The sequence below is a fragment of the Oreochromis aureus genome, linkage group 22, assembly GCF_013358895.1.
Source record: "Oreochromis aureus strain Israel breed Guangdong linkage group 22, ZZ_aureus, whole genome shotgun sequence".
Classification (NCBI taxonomy): domain Eukaryota; kingdom Metazoa; phylum Chordata; class Actinopteri; order Cichliformes; family Cichlidae; genus Oreochromis; species Oreochromis aureus.
This window is the reverse complement of record NC_052962.1, coordinates 34,994,083-35,016,201: the sequence shown is the minus strand read 5'-3', so window position 1 is coordinate 35,016,201 and position 22,119 is coordinate 34,994,083. Positions and strand designations below refer to the sequence as shown.

General features: G+C 38.6%; 1 protein-coding gene across 3 annotated transcripts; it reads left to right on the top strand.

Moving 5' to 3' along the window:
- The first annotated feature begins 3,802 nt into the window (after positions 1-3,802).
- On the top strand, positions 3,803-21,713 carry LOC116312122 (cell division control protein 42 homolog). Of its 3 annotated transcripts, none has more exons than XM_031729484.2 (6): positions 3,803-3,894; positions 8,546-8,650; positions 16,554-16,626; positions 17,220-17,329; positions 17,604-17,801; positions 18,498-21,713. In XM_031729484.2, the coding sequence occupies exons 2-6, from the start codon at positions 8,546-8,548 to the stop codon at positions 18,585-18,587; spliced, it is 576 nt and encodes a 191-aa protein (XP_031585344.1). In that variant the 5' UTR covers positions 3,803-3,894; the 3' UTR covers positions 18,588-21,713. The 3 variants fall into 3 exon arrangements, with proteins under 3 accessions (XP_031585344.1, XP_031585348.1, XP_039461531.1); XM_031729488.2 differs by having other exon boundaries at positions 3,855-3,903; XM_039605597.1 differs by lacking the exon at positions 3,803-3,894 and adding an exon at positions 3,980-4,110.
- Positions 21,714-22,119: the final 406 nt, after the last annotated feature.

Sequence of the window (22,119 nt, the reverse complement as noted above, 5' to 3'; positions counted from 1 at the left end):
AAGAGCAGAAGGCTGAAAGTATGTTTACGCTTTACAGAATGAGAGATAAAAAAAACTAACCAGCTTTGTTTCTTCTGTTTTGATTTTTAGTTTTGTCCCTTTAATGCACGTACACGCTAGTTTATCCACTTTTTACCACACAGCAAACGTGCTTTGCATACTAACTTGTAATCATGATTTAACTAAAACTTATAACTCTATATTTTCACTGGTGTTGTGTGATATTTGCTCATTTGTTTGTAACTTGGTTAAATTATGATGGTGTAACCAAAGACTCCAGTGATCTTTCACCATTAAATTTTTACTCTCACCAAATAAACTCTGGCCTGCGGCGCATATCCACCGACGTGTCCTGAAAATGCCTCTAAACTGATGAGTTTACAGGAACCGTGAATGCGTTCTGGCAGAGCTCACCATAACTTCATTGTTCTTCCTTTGTTCTGTGCAGAATCGTGTTGAGCTGTGTCCTTGCTGCTCTAAAAACAGACCGGTGACGCTGCTAATGCCGACTGGAGGGTGACACTGATACACACTGATAGGGCAAAAGGGTGAAGCCAGTGTGTGTTCAGTGTGTGTCACGGTTGTCTATTATGGTGTGTCTTTGCCTGCATGCAAGAGTATTATCGGGCAGGTGCATATAGCCACCTGTGTGAACATCTCTGGGTGCGCTTCTGTGTGTGTGCGAGCGTGTGAGATAATCTATAATTAAATTCCTGAGTTTAATGGGATTATCTTTGGGAGACAAGCAGCACATCGTCCTTGCCATCCATGCCTGTGGTTAGCTATGGGTGAGCGACTAAGAGAAACACACATGTACAGAAGGAGAGAGAGAGAGAGAGAGAGAATAAATGGTGGCAGATGAGAAAAAAACAGGAGGGAGCAACAAAGAGGAAAATGTTAAAAAAAAAAAAAAAAAAAGCAGTGATGAGATCAAAAAGCAATGAAATGCTTGTGAAGTGAGCAAAACAGCGAGGCCATCCAGAGGGACGGGGTAATAGAGGAGCGCCTCGCACTGTAATTATCTAATTTTCTGCTGCATTACCGCTGAAGGTCGACTAGCCTTTCCCTCGGCGAGGTCTCCCTCCACCTCCAGCACATCAGTGCTGACCAGGCCAACCAAACAAACAGATTCATCCATATTAAAGACATAATACACAGGATCACCTCACATATTCACTCATACTCATCTACATGGCTATTTTTTACAATCTTATGAACTGTCCAGATCCAATTCCTGATTATCGACCAGAGTCTAACCATTTCGACACAGCAGAACAGGTCTTCCCTGACGCTGTGGTCCACTGAGGTCAAGGGGAAAAGATTAGATTAGAAGTCGTTTTTTGGAAGCAACATTGGTGTAACAACTTATATAGTATAATATACTTAGTTATTTCTTGGATGACTAAAAAATGTCTTTTAAAAGTTTAAAAGCAATTTTAAACTTGTTTTAAGGCATTTTTTAATGGGCAGCAGGGGGCAACACCTCTACTTGCAAAAAGAAGTCTGTTTGCACTGAAGTCTATTGGAAAAACGTTTAGACTGTCTCGCTCTATTACTGCAGTAAATTATCATTTTCTGGCTTAGCCACTCATTTCAGGTCATATCATATCAGTTTTATATATATATATATATATATATATATATATATATATATATATATATATATATATATATATATATATATATAAAGTAGCCTATTGTTATTTTACTCAGAAAGGAGGATTATTCAGGGATGTGCTCCAGATAACGATTTGTAAGTAATAAGTCTACATCCAGTGAACAGTCAGAACCATGTCTCGCTCATCCAGTTTGAAAACGCCAAGATAGCGAAGGCAAAAACTATCAGCATGCGGCTCCAAAACAGGATTTCATTCATGGATGAGTGGTACATCCATGCTGTCTATAGTTTGAACAAGCAAGGCGAGCATTCAGGGGCTAATACTAATCATATACAATTAAATTTAACATGTTTTGTTAAACAGCTACAAAAAATGTAACACATTACGGGCTGAACTGCTAATTTTAAGGGTGCCTTGAATTTGAAATGTTTTCCTAATTTTGTCATTGCTCAAATGGAAATGCCAGCAAGTGTGGAGTGTATGAATCCATGGAGATTTCTGAAGTAGCAGAGGACACCAGGACGCTCTCTGGTTGTGTTAAAACATGTAAAATGGGCCTTGACTGTTTGTACTGCTGTAACCCTAAAAAGAAAAACAAAAGCACCACCAGTGTGTACTTTATCTCCCTCTGGTGGTCACTGGGGAAAATCCCTCTGTGAGTCTATTATGTGTGGTTTTTATATTTTATTGAACTGGAGCCAGGTTATTAATGCAAATCTATACTGCTAACCTAAAATATCAGTTTAATTATGTGGCTCTATGTCGTATCTTTTAAAGATGACCTCTGATTGTGCATCCTGGGACTGTTTTAAATTATCTTTCAAATCATTTTCTTCTCAACCAAAAATGGGTAAAACCACTTCTTTATTGTCCTGGTTTTGTTTGATCACGATAAAACAGTTTTACTTTCTGTTTTGGACACATGTATTTTAAAAATTCAGTGACAAATGAATAATAACAGAAATAAGAGACATAATTTAATCACATATCAAAAAATGTTTAAAGACCAGTATTTGGGTGAATACATTTATTTAAATATTTACAGCTGATAAAATTGGGTAAAAGCACAACAGCATAACTAATGTACTAAAAACCTGCTGAAAAGTACATGTTAAAGAACTGAGACATATTAGAGTTTTGTAGAATCTAAGCTATGGAAACTGAAACCTGAGCAGATGAATAGAAATAAGCTTTGCTCTAACTCAGATGGTGAATGTAAGGACCCATTTACACCTGATTTTTGCAGGGAAAACGACATCGTTCGACAAAAGTGACGTCATATCCGCAGGCACTATCTGCACGGTTTTGGCCATGCTGACCTCCCAGGTTTCGTACCATTTCAGCAAGTGCCACTGCTGCCACAGCCACATTAAAGACACAGGTTTATGCTCGTGTTGGTGTTTACTGCAATGTTAATGAAAGAGATGTTGCAACAGTTGAAAAGATGAAACGTATGATCTTTACGGTCTCATTGGGAGTATAAATGTTTCAGAGCTGTGGCGATGTCACTGTGCGCAAAGACACCAATGTGGTGAGCATGAATAGAACAGAAGGCCTATTCTGCTGCCGTCACGGGCTCGGACAGGTGAAGGCCTGACTGGGTGTTTGTTCATGTTAAGCTAATTTTATATTTTTCTGAGAAAGTATCAGATTTTCTTACAGATGCAAAATTTCCCAGTGATGTAAATTTCATAACCGGACGATGGGCACGAGCAGACCTCTGAGTGTCTGCCTGCCTGTTTTTTGTGATTGCACAAGAATTTACATTACACCCGCACTGTAATGTAACTATAATGTAATGTATAGTGTAATTTTAAGAAGATTTTTTTTTAATAATAAATACATTATCTGTTACCTGCGGTCGTGTTGTTTTAAATCAATGACAGCATAAAAGACTGATAAAAGAAAGACTGAAAGATTAATAAAGATTGTATTTTACAGTGATTAGTTTAAGTATAGGAAGGTGATGATTTTTAGGCCATAAAAATTCTCACATACCTTTCACACAAAGCTTGATTTTTTTTAAATTAAAACCGGAAATAAAAACTCATGTACCATAACTTTTCATTTGTATCTATTTCTGTGCTGTTAACTAAAGTAAAACGAGTTACAATTAACAATCGCTTTTATACATGAAAAGTAATAAAAACAGAGGAACTTGAATATAACACGGGTCATAGTTCCGCCTTCCGCCTCGGGCGAGGAGGGGTAGTTTACAGGAAGCACCTGAACGTAGCACCGCATTTAGCAAGTCCAGCGGCTGTGGCTTGAAAAGGTAGGCGCTGTAAGTGACGTTAACGATTTATCGGTGGTAAATACTGAAATATCCACAGAAAATCACCGGGAGTTGTTGGGCTCGTCTTTCCGGAGTTAAAACTGACTGTTTGTGTTTTGACAGCTCACTCTCCTATACGGTAGCTGTCAAAGCAAATGATTTCCTTGAGCTAACTTTAAGCTAGCTTCGCCGTTAAATCTCTGCCCAAAGTTACCGGTACGATCTTTTTTTGTTGTGTTTTGTTTTTATATTTTTGAGAGGTAAACTACAAGATTTAACCCTCTTATTTTTACAGTTACAGTCAGACGCGTCATCTAAGTTTGTTATTTTGTCATTATATTTATGTTAAAATACTTTAAAGCAGGTTATTTTGCTGTGGGTGGGGGGTCCGGCGGATGTAACTTTAGGTTAGCTTAGCCTCAGTTAACGAGCTTCGAAGAAGTAAAACTTTTAATTATAAACTTTTAGCAAATTATTTCCGCGAAAAGGCTGTGAGCAGGTAGCGACGTTAGGCCTTAAAACACAAAGAAATCTGTACTCAGTTACTGTACAAGTAGCAGGCCTGCGATTAAAATCTTGCTCTAAGTAAGTGGCACAGCTTCATATGCGGAAGTGAGTGAAAAGCAGCAACACTTGAATAGATTTTTAACCATTTACAGCTGAAAAAGTTGCCATAAATAAGTTGAAGTCGTCGGTGTTTGCTCAGGGTGCTGTTGACTTTTCTGTTTGACGAGTCAGTGTTATTAAACTGCTGTTTAACTTAATAGAAAATCTTAAATTTGACAATGAAAGTTGAAAGTGTCTTATATAAAACGTATTAACACTATGCTTTCCTTGAAGTTGTCGTATTGAAATTTTGGATATTTTAGCTTTTAAAGTGGATTCAGTTCAGTTCAATTTTATTTATATAGCACTAAATCACAACAGTTGCCTCAAGGCGCTTTTATACTGTAAGGTAAAGACCCTACAGAAATACAGAGAATATGGAGAAAATCCCAACAATCAGATGACCCCCTATGAGCAAGCACTTTGGCCACATGGGGAAGGAAAAACTCTCTTTTAACAGGAAGAAACTTTCAGAACCAGGCTCAGGGAGGGGCGTGCATCAGCTGCAACGGTTGAGGGTGAGGGAAGGGATGGAAAGATATGTAGGATGTAAAGCTATTCTAGTATCTTGTTTTCTAGCATAAATAAACCATTATCTACATGGTTTATTCCTGCTCACGTTCATTTGAGTTGGTGAACGATCCAGATGTTTGTATTGTTACGGGTTGCGTTGACTGATTATCTGCACAAATGATGAAATTAATCAATGTGCTGTTGTCTGTCCGTTGTTTCCATAGACTGTATAGAAAAGATGGATACAGCCAGCATCATTAATTTTGCATTCTGATTGGATTTTTAAAGCCTCAACGTTACTGTTTTGGCTCCTGCTGTGTTATTTTTAATGTAATTTTATTTTTAGAGTCAGAAGTTACTTTAAGCGGGGGAGTGCTAAATTATATAATAGGTGTAGAATCCTCTGTATCACACTGTATTTCTATTAGCATGTTCCAGCTTCCTGAGAACTACTGTGAAGTGTCAATTATGATATATTTCTCATCCTCTTCTTCTTCTCCACCCTCCACCCTCCACTACTGCACTCTCCTCTCTTATCACCATCTCATACTCTTCACCTCAAGCCTGATCTCCTGGACTCAAGTCAGGGCTCTAGCATAAGAATGTGTATATCAACAGGCATATTTATATAATTGTATTGTCAGCACATCACACATCCAACTGTCCCATCTCTGGGCAGCTGACAATGAGCCGCCTATAACAACAGCTGGATATTAGCTAATATTATGTCAGCTAATGGCTTGAGTGTGTAAAAATAAGACTTTCCCTCTGATAAACAACTTGATTACGTTCTTAAATGGTATGAGAGGTTATTTGCTTAGTGTCAGAGTCTGACAACTGATCCATTTCAAAGAAGCTTTCAGTAATACCAGGTAACACTGGCAAAAGCAGGAGTGCTTAGCGGCAGAAAGGTTAATCTCACCTCAGTATAGCTGTCATTGGTCAGAAGTGAGATTCACTGACTCATTGACTCATATTGGACTACTTTCACAAAGCTTTACAACCTCCTCCTGAGTAAATAGAGCCGGCATTTTGAAAGCTGAAGTAAACACTTGACGGCCTACACTCATTACAAATGAGCGCCATCCAGAACCTTTGTGATTAATCAGGGGTAAAAATGTAAGATGTCCAAAAAATATTTAACACAAGTCCATTTCTTTATTCCTGATTTACTGCTAATGTTGATATTATTCAAATACCAAATATATGTCAGCCAGCCACAACCATTATGGAGTACAGATGGGTAAAATATGTAGCTGTCATGACATCCTACTCTGGTAAAAGTTCAGTCACAGGCTTGCGTTTATCGTCTTGGTGTTTTGAAACACTATGACAGGTGACAGGTGGATCTAAGTGTTAAACTGCAGTTATTGGCAAATGACTTATGATTGACAAGTTGTTACCTAATGAATTGGGCTAATTTTTGGAGTCAGCCTCAAGTGTAATTGAAGTTTTCTTCAGACATAAAAAAGTTTATTTTTCTATAAAACATATTTTCTGTTTTCTGATAAAAGCAAAGTAAACTGACAAGAATACAGCAGTTCAGTCTAACGGCAAGTCTTTTAAACTAATATATTTCAACAATAAGTATTTCACTAGTCTTGAACAAGGACAGCAATTCAGGCAACCAAGAAAACTGAGCTATGAAAGTTGTAGCAGTAGTTGCATCTTAACGCAAACTGACGCCTAAAGTAGTTTAGTATTTAGACCAGGGGTCCCCAATCCCAGTCCGGGAGGGCCGGTGTCCCTGCAGGTTTTAGATCTCACCCTGGGTCAACACACCTGAATCACATGATTAGTTCATTACCAGGCCTCTGGAGAACTTCAAGACATGTTGAGAAGGTAATTTATCCATTTAAATCAGCTGTGATGGATCAAGGACACATCTAAAACCTGCAGGAACACCGGCCCTTGCAGACTGGGATTGGGGACCCCTGATTTAGACGATTTGAGAATGTACTCAAGCGTAAATAGACTACTAACTATTAACTGTACATCATCTTTCACTGGTGTTTTTGGTCCCACTTGTGATCAAACTGAGCTCTGCTAAAATGCTTAGGGTTTTAGAATTGAGCCATGTAATGAAAATTATCTGGATGCAACTGGGGCACAACGGCCCATTGAAAAGATTCGGCTAGCTCTAATTTCCCAAAACTATCTTTTGCTGACGAATGAATTCTGCAGACATAACTGGTGTCATCGTGCCTGCAAATGACTGGCCACCTTGTTTCTGACTCATCAGAGTTCAGCTAAATTCTGCCACTGCCAAATGACCCAAACAAAGAGCCAGTGATGAAGTGGCAGGCTATAGCCCTCTAACCATTGTCCTTCTTAATGAAGCCGCAGAGTGTGTATGAGAGCTGCTCGGCATCAGAGGTCACAGGTTCTCTAGTCATTGTGTAGTAAACACCATGCTACAGACCAGGCAGTGTTTCCATCAGTCTCATACTCACTCCGCATTTTCATATCACCTGATGCAAACAGGAAAAAAGGGCATAAAAACCATTTAATAATTCTTAAACATGCAACTGAGCGTCGTAAGGCTTTGCAGGTAATCAACTCTGAGGTTAATATTTAGGAAAGTTTTCTAAGTCTATGCTTACTTGTCGTAAGCATAGACTGTAATGACTGAAATCTTTTGTCTCATATTGTCCAGGCTTGTTTGTATACAATGATGTTGCCATGGTTACCCTTTTCACACATGAAGCGTTGGTGGGAGGTGCAGAATCAAGAGCAGGGCATCATCTCGCTTATGGAAAGCCCCTGAAATCTAGCAGTTGCACCGGATGCTCAGTTTGATCATGACTGAAGTGCAACTACAGCAAATTAATACTTTCATTCTCAGTGAATTGACTAGATTAAACCTTAGATTATTCTCGTAGATCCTTTTAGATTTGGGATAGATTGTGTCAAATGTTGCTTTTTGTCTTAAAGGCAGCGCTTATCATCTATTATGTATAACATATATAATGACTTTCATTATGGACAAATACATGATTAAGGTCTGTCAGGTGCTTATTTTGTCATTCCAGCAGTCTTCCAGAGACCCCACTTGCCTGTCTCACCTCTGTTATATACTTAGTTGCTGATATGTCATTTTTTCTTAACCAGCATATGCCCACTATGCTACTATGCTAACTTTTGTGGATTTAAATGAGATGTTATTATCATGAAATTAAAATAAGGTGTTTTCATAAGTGCATTATATAGTTGCACAGTTCAATTTTGTAGATAAACCTAAAATTTTGTTTGAAATAAAAATGATATGGTGATTTTTATAATGTTCTGAAAGATGCAAAAATGCTATAAATGAGCCATATAGCCCATTGGTAGGTGCTTAATAGGCAACATGATGACGTTTAAATATATGACATGCATAAGAACCCTCAGGGATCTAATCTGTACCTGTGTGCCAGGTTTGGTAGCTAGCTCCTTGTGGTTTTAGATCAGTTCAGGGATAAAGAAACAAACACACAGATGGAGATTTTGTTTGTTTTTTAATAAGAAGGTTTTCTACTTTTCTCCTCCTCAGATGCAAACTATAAAGTGTGTGGTGGTGGGTGATGGTGCAGTGGGAAAGACATGCCTGCTCATCTCATACACGACCAACAAGTTTCCCTCTGAATACGTTCCTACGGTGAGTAGTCTCAAATAACACGATTAACTTTTTCACTTCCCCAAAGTAATAATACCTGAAATGACAGTGTGCTGACGCACAGCAGCAGCACGGGTCAATTCACTTTATTCCTTGTAACACCCAGTGTGCAGGTCTTTCCTGTTGCAGAAGGAGTGATACTCATAGATGGGTAAATGCTGTATGTAGGTTACATAAACAGGTTTCTGAAAAAAGTATCGACGCCACTGTATTTACAGCATGCACATACCTTTCCAGTTCAGTGAGAGAGTGTCACTCATATTTCAGCTTCACTTTTATTTTTAAAAGATGGGAATGAGTACCAAAACCTAGTAGTAGTAGTAGTAGTACACTGTAATAAAACTCCCGAGTCTTTTAAGAACTGAACCGACCAAGTTGGGTCATTTATGACTCTATTATATTTTATCCAGAAATACTTTTGTAATGGCTTTATATGTGTGAAAAATATTCTGTGGTAATGGAATAGGTGATGGGCTTTAACACACAACACCTTCAAAAAAAGATTCATTTGTCTGTACATACACATATTGCATGTACTGCAGCGTGAGTGTATCATTTTAATTAAAAAAAAACAGGATGAACTTTACTTTGATCAATAACAAGTTTGAATCAAGTCATCGTAGTCAGACTGCTTGTTCATCCTTTATTTTCATTATGCTGTGTAAAACAATATATAAGCAAACGTCTTGCTTGTAACTGTAAAATTTCAAATATTTTGTGCAGATAAATTCAGAATGAAGCGTGCTGCAGCAGTAACTCTCACTTCTCTAGGTCTGTTAGTAGGTAGGGTTTCACTGCAAAACGTCATGTAGTGATTGAGAAGTTGTAGAAGTCAAATTGGTGATGTGAAACTTTCTTGATGTGAAACACATATGTGTCTTTTTTTTTTTTTATATAAAATTAACAGACTTCAGTAGTCATTTCAAAGCTTTCTATGTGTGTAAATATGTCTGAATGTAGAAAATTACAGGTCATTCAGGAATTTAATTGTTTGAGACAAGCCTGTAGTTTACTAGTTTATTTGTGTTGCCTGGCTTTCTTAATCTAATTGTGAATCATTGTCAAAGAAATGGAAATTTATGCAGTTTTTCTTAGACATAGAAAACGTGTATAATGAGAAAAATATTGGTCCTAGCACAGAACCCTGTGGAACTCTATGACTAAATTTTGGTCAACAAATGGTCATAAATGATACAAAAATATGTCAAATTCATCAGATAAGTTAAAGACCCGTCCTCTTTTTGTTTATGTAGACCAATCATACTAATCTGTACCAGTCTGGTAAGGACAACTTAAGACTGAGTGCTGTAAATTTCTTCATCAGATGATGAGCATGTGCAGACATCCATGTCACCTCAAATTTTCTGTGCTCACACAAGCTCTGCCCTCAGAGTTATTATATTACAATGCATCGACTATGCACGTGCCATTCAAACAGAGATCAGGTGGATTCAAGGAACAATAAAACACACCTTTTAAGACACTCAAACTGAAACAAACCTTTTTGCATTTGGTCTCACTGTGCTCATTTATAGTAGGCAAAGTTTGTATGAGACGTGATGTTTGGTCTCCAAATATATCCATTGTTTTCAAATAACATTTCTAGTGTTATTATAACTCGGTGGAACTCTATCTTTCGGTCAGCAGATGGTCAGCAGCACCTTGAAATTACATCACATGTATTTTTCTCAAATAACTTAAACCTTCAGTGTATCAGTCATTTGTAGTGATGTAAGTCCTTACTTCCCAAAAGGTCAGTTGTCTTTCATGGATTTTTTTTTTTTTTTTTTTTTTCAATATAGATTTAAACCAGTAATGGTCATCAAACATTTTTACATGGAATAACTTGGTTGACCCACTTTCCTCTAACCTTAATTGAAAAATGTTCCTAAATTGCTGATGTTATAGCTTTCAAGGTCGACTCGTGATCAAGTTGGACCTTTTTTATACCTATTATAACACGATGAAAAAAACAAATTGTTCTTGAAAGAGAGTAAGAAATGTAGAAAAGGAGACACTACGTTACACTTCAAGGTCTGTTTCTCATACTGCTGAGCTAACAGAGCCAAATATTGATTAAGCTCCACCTTAGATTTAAGCTGACATCATGATAAATGGTAAGTGGACTGGTTCTTATGTAGTGCTTTTCAGCTCTGTTTATACAACATGGCCCATTCGTACAAACACTTATTGTTTATACTTTAGTGCTTTCTATCCACCAGGCACACACATTGCTACTCCAATGAACGCATTGCAGATCGAACCAGCAACTTTCCGATTACGGATGAACCGCTACCTCCTGAGCTACAGCTTCTCCATTAGGCAGAGAGAGGATGTGATAGACCACACACAGAAAATGCTACAAGTTAAATGTTGCATATAAAAATGAAGGGCTTAAAAGTTATTACAATAGTGATGACATAACTACAGCCCATGGACTCACTGTTTGCTAGACACCAAATATTTGGGCACTCTGAGGCTAACTAAGATTTCAATCAGTACATGAAGCTTAGAATCAGGAATATTTCATAGCGAGTCATCAAACCAGACAGCAGCATATTAACGAGGTATTAATGAGGCTATTACCTGAGGTAACAGAGCTAGGCTACCATTGTCTTTAAAACGCCTGGATTAAAGCAAAACGAATTTATCATGATGTCTGTTTTGGTAGCTGCACCCTTTTGCACTCAGGCATGAACTCGGATGATATTTTGGTAAAAAGTTCTTCTTCACACCTACAAGAGTGTTGCACATCATTTCCTTAAAGTTGTAAACTTTCTAGTGCTCGCTGCTTGTTCTGACTCTTGTACACATTTGTGTTGTTTTTGGTGCGTGCAGTTGGTGGTTGCATGTCTGTACCTGCAGGATTAGAAATGTGTGCTTGTCTCCTGACATATCCTGTTTGATTCGTGACTATTCAAAAGTGTTGCGTCACGCTGCAGCAGCACGACGAGGAAGAAGCTTCGCAAGCTCTGCAGTGTGACACAAATGTGGTCCATGTGCGGCTCAGCTCAGCTGATCCTGCATTCTCTGACTCTGTGGTTTGTTACCATCAGAAAACGGCTTGCTGAGCGTTGACAGGCTCTGCAACCCTGCTAGAAATATCTGAAATGCCTCCTAATTGATGATGGGTAGGGTCTGTGAGTAGTGACTGCAAACTGATGAGTAATTGTCTTCTGTTTTCTGTTGGTGCCATTGCTTGGTCTGTCAGCAGTCAGCACGGTTTGAGAATTGCAGAAGCAACAGTGCAGACTCAACATTTATCTTCCTCTTCCTGTCAGACTGTCCATCTCACTCACCTCGCTTCCACTCCACTATTTTTAACTCTTCAGTACGAATGTTGTGCAACCAATACTGTTTGAATTTTTATTACCATTTTTGATGGCCACTTACTAAAACAAGATCTTCTTTTTTTAAAGTTTAAGAAAATGCACTATTTTTCCAACATTACTACGGCTGTTACTGATTATTATTGTCGTATAAAAGCACAACCTTCACATCTAGACTGTTTTGCAGCTTAAACAACAGTAGTATTTGTCATTTTACCTCTTTATGATTCCAAAACCTTATCAAGATCAGAAAGTACTTTAAACTTTAATGCATTTATACTTGTATGCAGAAATACTGACATTGCCACACCAAGAATAGCTGGATTAAATCCTTTAATACAGCGGTCCCCAGCCTTTTTTGCGCCACGTACCGGTTTAATGTCAGACAATATCTTCACGGACCGGCCTTTAAGGTGTTGCGGATAAATACAACAAAATAAAATGATACGACCAAGACAAAAACTGTGGTATTTTGTAAAGATAATAATAAACGCGAATTCACTGTGTAATTGTGAAAGTTTTTATTAGCAGCGTCCTCCTGAAATACACCAACATTGAGAGTAACATCCTCCTCTCTGCCCCCTCTGGTCGCTATGGAAATGCATAAATATTTCTCTCAAAATAAGACACACAACTACAACACGGGAAAAGACCCCAGGAAACCGAGTTAATGATAAAAACCCAGAAAACCATAAATTTCACCCCCGAGCCTCAACTCTCGCGGGCCGGTACCAAACGTCTCACAGACCAGTACCAGTCCGTGGCCCAGGGGTTGGGGACCGTTGCTTTAATAGGCTTGTTCTTCCCCGGGCTGTATGTTTGGCGTACCTCGTATATGCAGTAATGGTCATGTCAGTATTTATCTATTATTTGTTTATGTACAACTACTTTATTTCAAATGTGTTGTTTAAATGCCACATTGTTGTTGTTCCATTATTTTTCAGTGCTTAGCAGTTTTCCCTTTCATATTTAAAAATACACTCTGCTTCTTCTTAAACTCAGTCAACAAGAGTAGAAGTGAGGGCATCACGTGACCTCCTCTGTTTGCCGAGACTGGACTGTTTGCTTTCTGTCTGCTCTTCTTTGTTTTCTCAGTCCTGTTTGAGAACTTTTATTACCCACTGGAAAAAATAATGTAAAAACATATCTCAAAGTATTTGTTCGTTGTTTTCAGCTCGTCTGTGGCTTCCTACTAACGAAAACACTGGCACAGTAGCTTTTTGCTGTTAGCATAGAGCTCTTTTTTTTTTTTTCCTTATTAGTGCTAGATGTAGGAAAACCTTTATGTAAGTACTAAAGACTTGATTTTATTATCAAAATACTGATTATAATCACTGTGATATTTTGAGAATAAAGGTGTAAAACATTAGTTATATTTAAATTGCCTTAAGATTTCAGTTATATTGCATTTTTGATTAAGATATTGCCCAACATAAAACAGGAAGGTTGTAATATTTTCAGAATAAAGGTGCTATTCAAGACAGAAGTGGAAATACTTTCATATAAACTTAAAAAAAAAGGAAATCAAGAACAAAGTTTTATTCTAAAATTTTACTTTCTTTCCTGATAAATGCAACTTTTTATGCTTATTATTATTTTTATCATCAGTGAATAGTAATACAATTTTACACACCTCCAACATCATTCAGCAACAGCTCTGTTATTTTGTTTTTATTGCTTACTGTCACATTGTTGTTATTCCTGTGCAACATCCTGTTCCTACCTGCAGTCTCCTGTTGTTAATCACAGCCTTATTACTTAATGTCAGCAACTTACTTAGTGCTACTTAATGAACCCTGACCTCTGAGACCAGTCATCATGCAGCATCAAGTTGAACAATGTCAGGTTTTAGACAAAAGACTTTATTCTCCTGTATGCTTTCTGTTTCGTGTGTGTGTGCGCGTGCGGGCGTGTGTGTTGAGCAACTATACATCAGTGCTGTATTGTGTGTCTGCATTGCTTCCTGTCAATCTGCTGACAAACAAGCACCACAGTAAGAAATTAGGAGAGAGTAAGTCTCCTCCAGGAAGTAATTCCTCACAAACAAGTCACCTTACAGGAATCAGATGTCAAACCTGTCACATTTTATAAGGAGTGTGTTTATTGTTTCATTTCAGGCTGTTGTTTGTTTCAGTATGAAACTGAAACGGCATATAAATACAGTTATCGTAACAGCACAGTCGGGACACTTTTCTGCACAGCGCTTTTTCCCCCACTGTGTCTGCTGTGATCTGTTTCCAGCAGCTTCTGTAGTCTGAGGACCATCGAAAGCTCTTACCATCAATCCTGTCTCCCCTCTTCTGTCTGTGTAGTGTATGTTTCATTGGAGGGACCAGTTACTCAGTGTTTCTGTCCAAACTTGACCTGAAGAGTACTTCTGTCTCTGTGTGTCCATTTCTCTGCGTGTGTTTGTGTCATGCACTCTGAACTGTTTCATCAGTCTGTCAGACGCTGGACCCATTCTGCCTCTCTGTGCTCAGAAGAAAAATAAACAACCAACAAACAGACAAGTAGAAGAAATTTTGAACAGTTGCAGCAGCAGCTTCTCTGGACATTAGGTTAGCATGGGGTTAAAAAAAGATGGTAAACCATCGTGGTAATGCCAAATCCTGTAAAACCAGTTAACAGTTAACTGGGATTTCTTACTGGTTCAGGATCTTTCAGCATGATTACACATAATCATGATTTGTCTGCGTACAGCTAAGGCGAAAAGTCTGTGTGACATTTAAGAAGTCGGTGCATTTTCCTGCTATCCTCGGTCATTTGACAGAATTCTCTGTTAAGTTTCAGCAATTAAACAAAAACCTTTTACTTTGATGGAAGACCAGAACCTCTGGTGGGTCCCAAAACGCTTTACGTGCCAGAAAAGTTGTCGTCTGCTGACTCATCTCTCCTGATTCACTTTTGGTGGCATGCGACCAAAGTGTTTGTTGGCTGTCTGCTTTAGCTGTTTCTCCCTCGACCTGTGACTACCATCCATTTTTTCTGATGCCTCCTAGTCTGCTGTCACCAGGGTCTCGCTTCACAGCCGTCTGCACAAACAGACACAATGAAGGCTGTGGGCCAGCAGTGACCAGCGGCTCCCAAATGAGATGGGCTTCACAAGCACACACACCCACTGGTCTGGACCCAACTGTCTGCAGGGCTACCAGCCCTGCCTGTTTAATCATTTTATTTACAGTGTTTCCAATCTGAGTAGTATTTAAAGTAAACTCCTCGTGAAGACTCATTGCTTTAAGTGACTCAAACGGTTTTCAGTCCAAGACTAGACTTAAATATACAGGCTCAGTTTTTTAAGTTCATGAATAACTGTGTTAAATACCATTACAGTTACAGTTCAAAATAATGCTGATTGTTTTGTGAAACAGTCGAGCAGCTTGTAACTCATTGATGAAACATGTCTTTATGAAGATGGTCATGCAACAAGCATTTCCAGTCAGCTACTGTGACCGTACCTTGTTGTATACTGCATGAGGTCATCACCGTGAACACTCCCTGCTTTAGCGCACGTCCGCCGAGCCAAAGTTAGCAGACATGTTGAGACTGGGCTGTTTTATTGTACACGGCAGCAGCCTGAAGGTATGGCTGTGATTAAATAAAAGAAAGGACTGAACCAAGACGCAGCAGGTCTGCTTACCTGAACAACAACAAAACAATATTCAGTTTCCGTCATTTCATGTCATTCAGTAAGGATTATGTATGCAATAAACTATTTAAGGGGGAGCTGTTTTACCCATTTCCAGTTCCATATCTTTATCATTGGACCCTACTGCAGAAGCTTTGCATGATTCACAGTTCACAATAATCCTGCAGATGTAAATATAATCGCAATCAAGTGCGGACCAAAACAACCGCACCGAGACCCTTTGGAGGACGTCTCTCCAAATGAACTCGAGAGCAGTTCCTTTGTGGTGTGAACAGGATACGATCTCAATCAGGCTCAATTACCAGGTAGATGTTGGAAGTTTGAGCCAAAAAAACTTCCCATAGTCACGTACAGTTATTGTTTTGTATTCTGTGAAACGGCAAGGTACTATAGATGTGCACAGGCTAGCAACTAGCCGTCCAACATAAATTCTCCTTGTTCTTTTTCAGTTGACACGTTTCTAAACGTTTCTAAACGTGTCAACTGATTTTGACCGGCGTAAACAAACCGTAGGTGTGAAACCGCTGATGGGCGCACTCACCCACTGTTTAATGAGTTAAAGATTTGCTTAATGGAGTGTCCAGTGTAATCCCCCTCACTCCAGTGGGCCCATAATTAAACAGTCTAAATCTGCAAAGCAATAACTACTTAAAGCTGTGAAACAGTTGATAAATGTGGAGACACAGGTCTCAAATTTATCACACGTGCTCATATTTTAGTCTTTTTAACTTTGCATATTTAACACCGGAGCTGTGTGACTTATATGACAGCGGTGCACTTCCTTTTTCAACGATTTAACAAGTCAAGAAGTCTTCTTCCACTCTACGCTTTACTTCCTTTTTTTGTTTTCTGCTCTCTGTCATATCATCCGGCTTCTGTTTCCTCACTCTTTCCCCTCTTTGTCCCCCAGGTGTTCGACAACTATGCAGTGACTGTGATGATCGGCGGAGAACCGTACACTCTGGGACTGTTTGACACTGCAGGTAAAAAAAATAAGTCTACACGCATTTCAGTTAATTCACTGTAGGAACACCGAACACACTCCCACGAGCAGTGACTGCCTAATATTTACAGAAAGGTTTTTTAGTGCAGTTAAAACCACTAAAACAACCTAAAAATGAAACTAATTCAACATGCTAACCTACGTCTAAAAACATGATGAAAACTTCCAGGAAAAAAAATTGCATCATGAAATCTTAATTTTTGGCTACATCTCACCTGCGCTTTTGGTAAAACAGGAAGTCGGAGAGTGAGAGTTTTTGGTTGTGTGTTAGCTGGTGGAGGTGAGACCGAGTGGACTGCGATCTCCTCCACATTTGCCTGTCAAATAAACCAGCTACACTCTTAAGATTAAACCTTTACAGTGTCCATATGTTTAAATGAAAATACCCGCTGCGTCGTTATGGTGAAGAGTAGCATGCTGTAAGCTGTTCATTTGTGGTCCAAAGTTGGACACTTTATTATGGGGATTGACTCCGTTCTGGAGCCCACCTCAACTGGACCTGAAGTTTTGTTTTGTTTTGTTTTTTTTTATCTCTGTTAGCTTAATTTCGTCATTTTGTGCCTCCCCCTGCAGGTCAGGAGGATTACGACAGACTGCGACCCCTCAGCTACCCTCAGACTGACGTCTTCCTCGTTTGTTTCTCTGTCGTATCACCTTCATCCTTCGAGAACGTCAGAGAGAAGGTTTGTTTAGCTCTCTCTGTGTTTTGTTTCTAGATTAAGATTGGCACATCTACATTTTACCCTTTTAAACAAGGGTTTTCAGAATAATCTGTAAACCAAATAATTTAATATGACAAGTTATTGTCTTCTCAGTAAAAATGACCTTACACCACCAGCTTGAATTTAGGTCTAAATTTGTTCACAGTGTAACTTTAAGGACACAGAGGAGGGTGCAGGTCAGTTGGAGTTGCATTAAAAGTCCATCAAGCCTGACCTTGACCTTGTCTTTTCACAGTGGGTGCCAGAGATTTCACACCACTGCCCGCGGACGCCCTTCCTGCTGGTGGGGACTCAGGTGGATCTCAGAGACGACAGCAACACCCTGGAGAAGCTGGCCAAGAACAAACAGCGAGCCCTGAGCTGTGAGAGCGGAGAGAAGCTGGCTCGTGAGCTGAAGGCCGTCAAATACGTGGAGTGTTCGGCTCTGACGCAGGTATGGAGAGAGAAGCAGTCACCTGAGGGGGGAGAAACACGCCTCTGGTATCCATATGTGCTCAGGTCTGAAAAGATAAACTGATTAGGTCGGAGGAAGTTTCACAGTTATGTCTAATAAGCGTGGCAACATGTAGCTACAGAACTGACTGTGTCCAGATCTGAAACTGGAAACATCGGCTCATTTCCATGTGGTTCTGTGTACTGGGCACAATTCCGGTTACAACTGCTAATCAGCTTCTAAAAAGCACTTAAAGCGCTTAAAAAAAGAGTCTTCTTAAATGTAATTGGTTAGTTAAAAACAGAAGACTTTGCTCCTACATGTTAATCTACTTATTCTACATAACGTCATGTTATTTAGTCACATTCTTCTTTTTTTTTTTTATTCTTTTTTTTTTATTTATTTATTTTTTTTTTTTTAGTAGAGGTAGACAGAAATCACCTCCCCTAGCACATTCAGCGAGAGGACAGGAGCTCCCTTCATAAGAAAAAAGTATTTTTCATTTTAGTTTATTGCAAGTAAATTTGAGGCATGCAGAGATCTGTGGCAGAATCTCCACCTCAGTCTAAAAGGATGGCGATGTCATCTGTTTTCATTTCCAGTGTTTCCTTTGTAGAATTTTCTTTATTTTTAAATTTGAGGGTCTTATTCTGTCTTATTTTAATTATTATTTATTTATTTATTTATTTTTTTTAGAGGGGACTGAAGAACGTTTTTGACGAGGCCATCCTGGCAGCTCTGGAGCCTCCGGACACCAAACCCAAAAAGCGCTGCATTCTGTTGTAGATGCCATGACAAGAAGAAGAAGAAGAAGAAGAGGAGGAGGAGGATAGGTGGAGGTGGACCAGGAGGAGATTATTAACCCAGATGGGAACTGAGGGGGGGAGGGTAGACGCATTTAAACAGTGCCTTCAGCCATAGTGACTTACCGTGGGTGTGGTGTTAGAACGGATAGGCGCTTTGTTTTCATCACCGTAACATGACTAACATGTTTGAGCAACACTCCTCGCTAACCTGGAAACAGGGTTTTAATAATCGCAGGAAGCAGATTGAGCAATAGTAGTTTAAACCTCAGATGCCTTGAAGATACAAACAATGGATGGAGTCACGTTTGCAACTGAAACCTAACAAAAACTTTTAAAATCATAAAAAAAATCTACAAGGAACTGTATAAAATATCTGAAATAAATTTTGGGAACAATGTGTTGGGTCAGTAAACTGCTGCTTTATATTTGTGACACTTGTTTTAATGATTGATCTGCTGTTGATTTCATAGTCTTGAAATAATTTGGTAATCCTAGTTTGAACAGTTGTGGTGTACAGTAGCAGTGACAGGCGCTACACTGTTGATCTCAAACACAGCTTTTTTTTTTTTTTTACATGTCAACTTTTCCACCTTAAAACAAAAAAACTTTGAGCAATATTTTTCCCTTTTCTTTTGTTAACATAAAAATTAACTCTGCAGATTTAGAATTTTTATTTTAACCTTTAAAGCAAAAAAATCGTATGCAGTTGTGCAGGCTTTGTGGATTTATGTAACACATGAGAGACACGTGGCACTCAGAGAATCCTCAGCTGAAAATCTACATATACAAAAAATAACCTACAGGAGAAAAAAGCTTATTTCAAGTCAAACCTGTAGAGCTGCTTTGATTAGATTTGACTGTTGCTTCTGTATGTGCAGTTTTTATGTCCTGGTCACCGGTGAAATTAAAAGTATTTAAGGTAGTGCTTTAAACTAAGTGTCCAGAGGTGTTTCAGCGTAGCTGCCGAGTGGCTGTGTTGGCTTCTATAAGGCCTTTGTTGACATTCTCATCCTGTGGCGAAAAATCCTGTGAAATCCTGCTAGTTTGCTCTTAATGTATCCAGAATAAAATTCAAGGAAGTCCTTTTGAAGAAAGCAGGAAATCTTTCCAAGCTGCTGTAGTTTGATCTCAACATAAGGTTAGATAAATCATAAAGTAGATAAACCCGTCCACCTCTGCTTAAACTGTAGATTTAAATATAATCAGGAGTGTAGATCATAAGAAAGTCAACATTAGTGCTGTTTTATTCAGTCACTGGTTTCAATAAAGCAACAATAAGATCAACAACAAACATTTTCAACAGTCTTATATCATCTAGCTGACACCTTTGGGCACTTTTAAATCTAAATCCCAAAATAAACAGTTAAAAAAGGTCTTTGCCGTTTCCTCCAAACACTGAAAGAAATGACAGTTCATGTTATCATAAGTAGAGAAGAAAGATGCCTGAGGATTTACAATGACCGTTTAGCCCAACATGCTTGTGTGAACCTACGTGTGCAAACCGACCTGGGGATTCAAACCAGGAACCTTCCCGCTGTGAGGCAACGCTGCTAACCGCTGCAGCTCCAGTAGCCTTCAGTTTAGGATTGTTTGAGAGCCGTGTCTCCTCCTTATAATGCCGCTGCCTCCTGCATGTGTGAGTTCTGTAACTTGACTTCATCCGTGTCTAAAAGAATAACTGAGACTAAACATTTACTTACTGGGCAGAAGCTGCACTTTAACAGCAACACAGTAGCTAACAGTGCCTCAATCTGTAGCTGAGAGAAGTTAGAAACTCGATGTTCTCATGTGGATGCATTGCTTTCCAAAGTAACAAAAATCAAATATTCAGTCTTGAATTGAGATTTCTCAAATTCCATCTGGCAACAGGACAAATGTGGGATATTCAGGAAATCTGGAGTCATGGGGTTTTCACCTGACCACAGAAACGTGAATGTTTTGCAAGAATTTGCATGCAACTGCACACAATATCATATAACTCCTAACAATAACTCTTAACTGTAAACATTGGTAGAGATATTGAAAAATAGATTTTAGGGTGAAATGTCCCTTTAGAACAAGTCACTGTGTGAGACGCGCCTTTTCTTTAGTTTCTTAAATGTTTTCCACCTTATTAAACTGTCAAAGTCGACACAGACAAACGGTCCTCGTGTGACCACCTCTTGTTTTGTCCACTCCTGCTTCTCTGCTCCAGGCTAGAACCTGAGGTGGTTCTCTGGTGGCTCGTTGGCTCCTCCTGGAGGCCTTGAAGGGGAATATGCTGGTTTAAAGGTTTCTGTGTGTCATTTCATTGGCTAAAAGCAGGCTGATCAGTGTTTGAGAAGTTAAAGTTGGGTCTTTTAAAGACATCAATTCTACTTTCATTCATCTTCTAGCAGCTTCACAGTTTTTATATTTCATTTTACTACCTTTAAATAAGAAAGTGCTGCCCTGACCTTTAGAAAAACCCTCCTCAGTGACTGAATTTTCCCAGTCATTTATTGAAATCTGCTGCTCTGACAGCAAACTTGGACTGAAAGAGTCGGTGCTGCTTATTTTTATTCATCTTTCATAAAGTTAGTTAAAGCTACAATCAACAAACCTCTGATCTGAGGATGGTTTAAGGCGGTATAACTGGTGAGATATTAAAAATCTTTTGTTTTATTGTTCTCTAACACTGATCAGGAGTCAGTAACACATTTTAAACCTTTAAACTAAAATCATTTCCCATTCAAATGAACTGAAATTCCACTTTCCCTCCTCTGTTTCTTTCCTATGGTTGATGATGGTTTATTCTGATTATGTATGGATGATTATAAGTATTATATAGATTTTTTTTCTTTATTGTTTCCTGGTGATTTTTTTTTTTTTTTTTTTTTTTTTTTTTTTTTAACTGGGTGTTTCTGGAATTTTTATTCCTTTTCTTTTTAGATGTTTTTACTGACACTTGATGGTTGAGTGCCAACAGCTGGTTCGAGTATCGCCGGCCGGGTTGAAACTAAGTGATAACAAGCTTCTAATGGCAGAAAAGAAACATGAGAGCTAAAGCAAGAATTAAATATGTTTTAAAAGATGAATGTTGGAAGTGGTGGGTGTTTGGAAATAATAAAACCAGTACTTGAAGGTTTTTTTGCACTTGGACTTTAATTGTTTTAATTAGAAAACCACTTTTTTGTTTTGACAGTTGGCTTATCTGAGACAAATTTAGCAGAAGGAATATAAATTGCGTTGTATGAATATATTTAATTATTCCTTTGATTTTTTTTAAAGTGAAAGATACTTTAAATGCTTCAAAAGCAAAGGGCTTGAGCTACTTTAAGTGCAAACATTTATCAGCACAACTCAATAACTTAGACATGCAGACACAAGCAAGACATTCTGAAGTTCAAACGTCAGAAGAAAGGTGACTCATGGTTGTGGTTGGGATATGCCTGCACAACCGTCTTTGGGGTTTACATAAAATCGTCTGAATGAGAGAAAATATCCAGTAGCAGCAGGTCTCCGGGTAAAAATTACTAGACTTTTTAGAGCTG

What these genes read in the sequence shown, in the direction of transcription:
- LOC116312122 (XM_031729484.2), top strand. Translation starts at nt 8,546, where the DNA reads ATGCAAACTATAAAGTGTGTGGTGGTGGGTGATGGTGCAGTGGGAAAG. An exon ending in CCTCTGAATACGTTCCTACG is followed by an intron (nt 8,651 to 16,553) that starts GTGAGTAGTCTC and finishes TTTGTCCCCCAG; the next exon opens with GTGTTCGACAACTATGCAGT. An exon ending in GGGACTGTTTGACACTGCAG is followed by an intron (nt 16,627 to 17,219) that starts GTAAAAAAAATA and finishes CTCCCCCTGCAG; the next exon opens with GTCAGGAGGATTACGACAGA.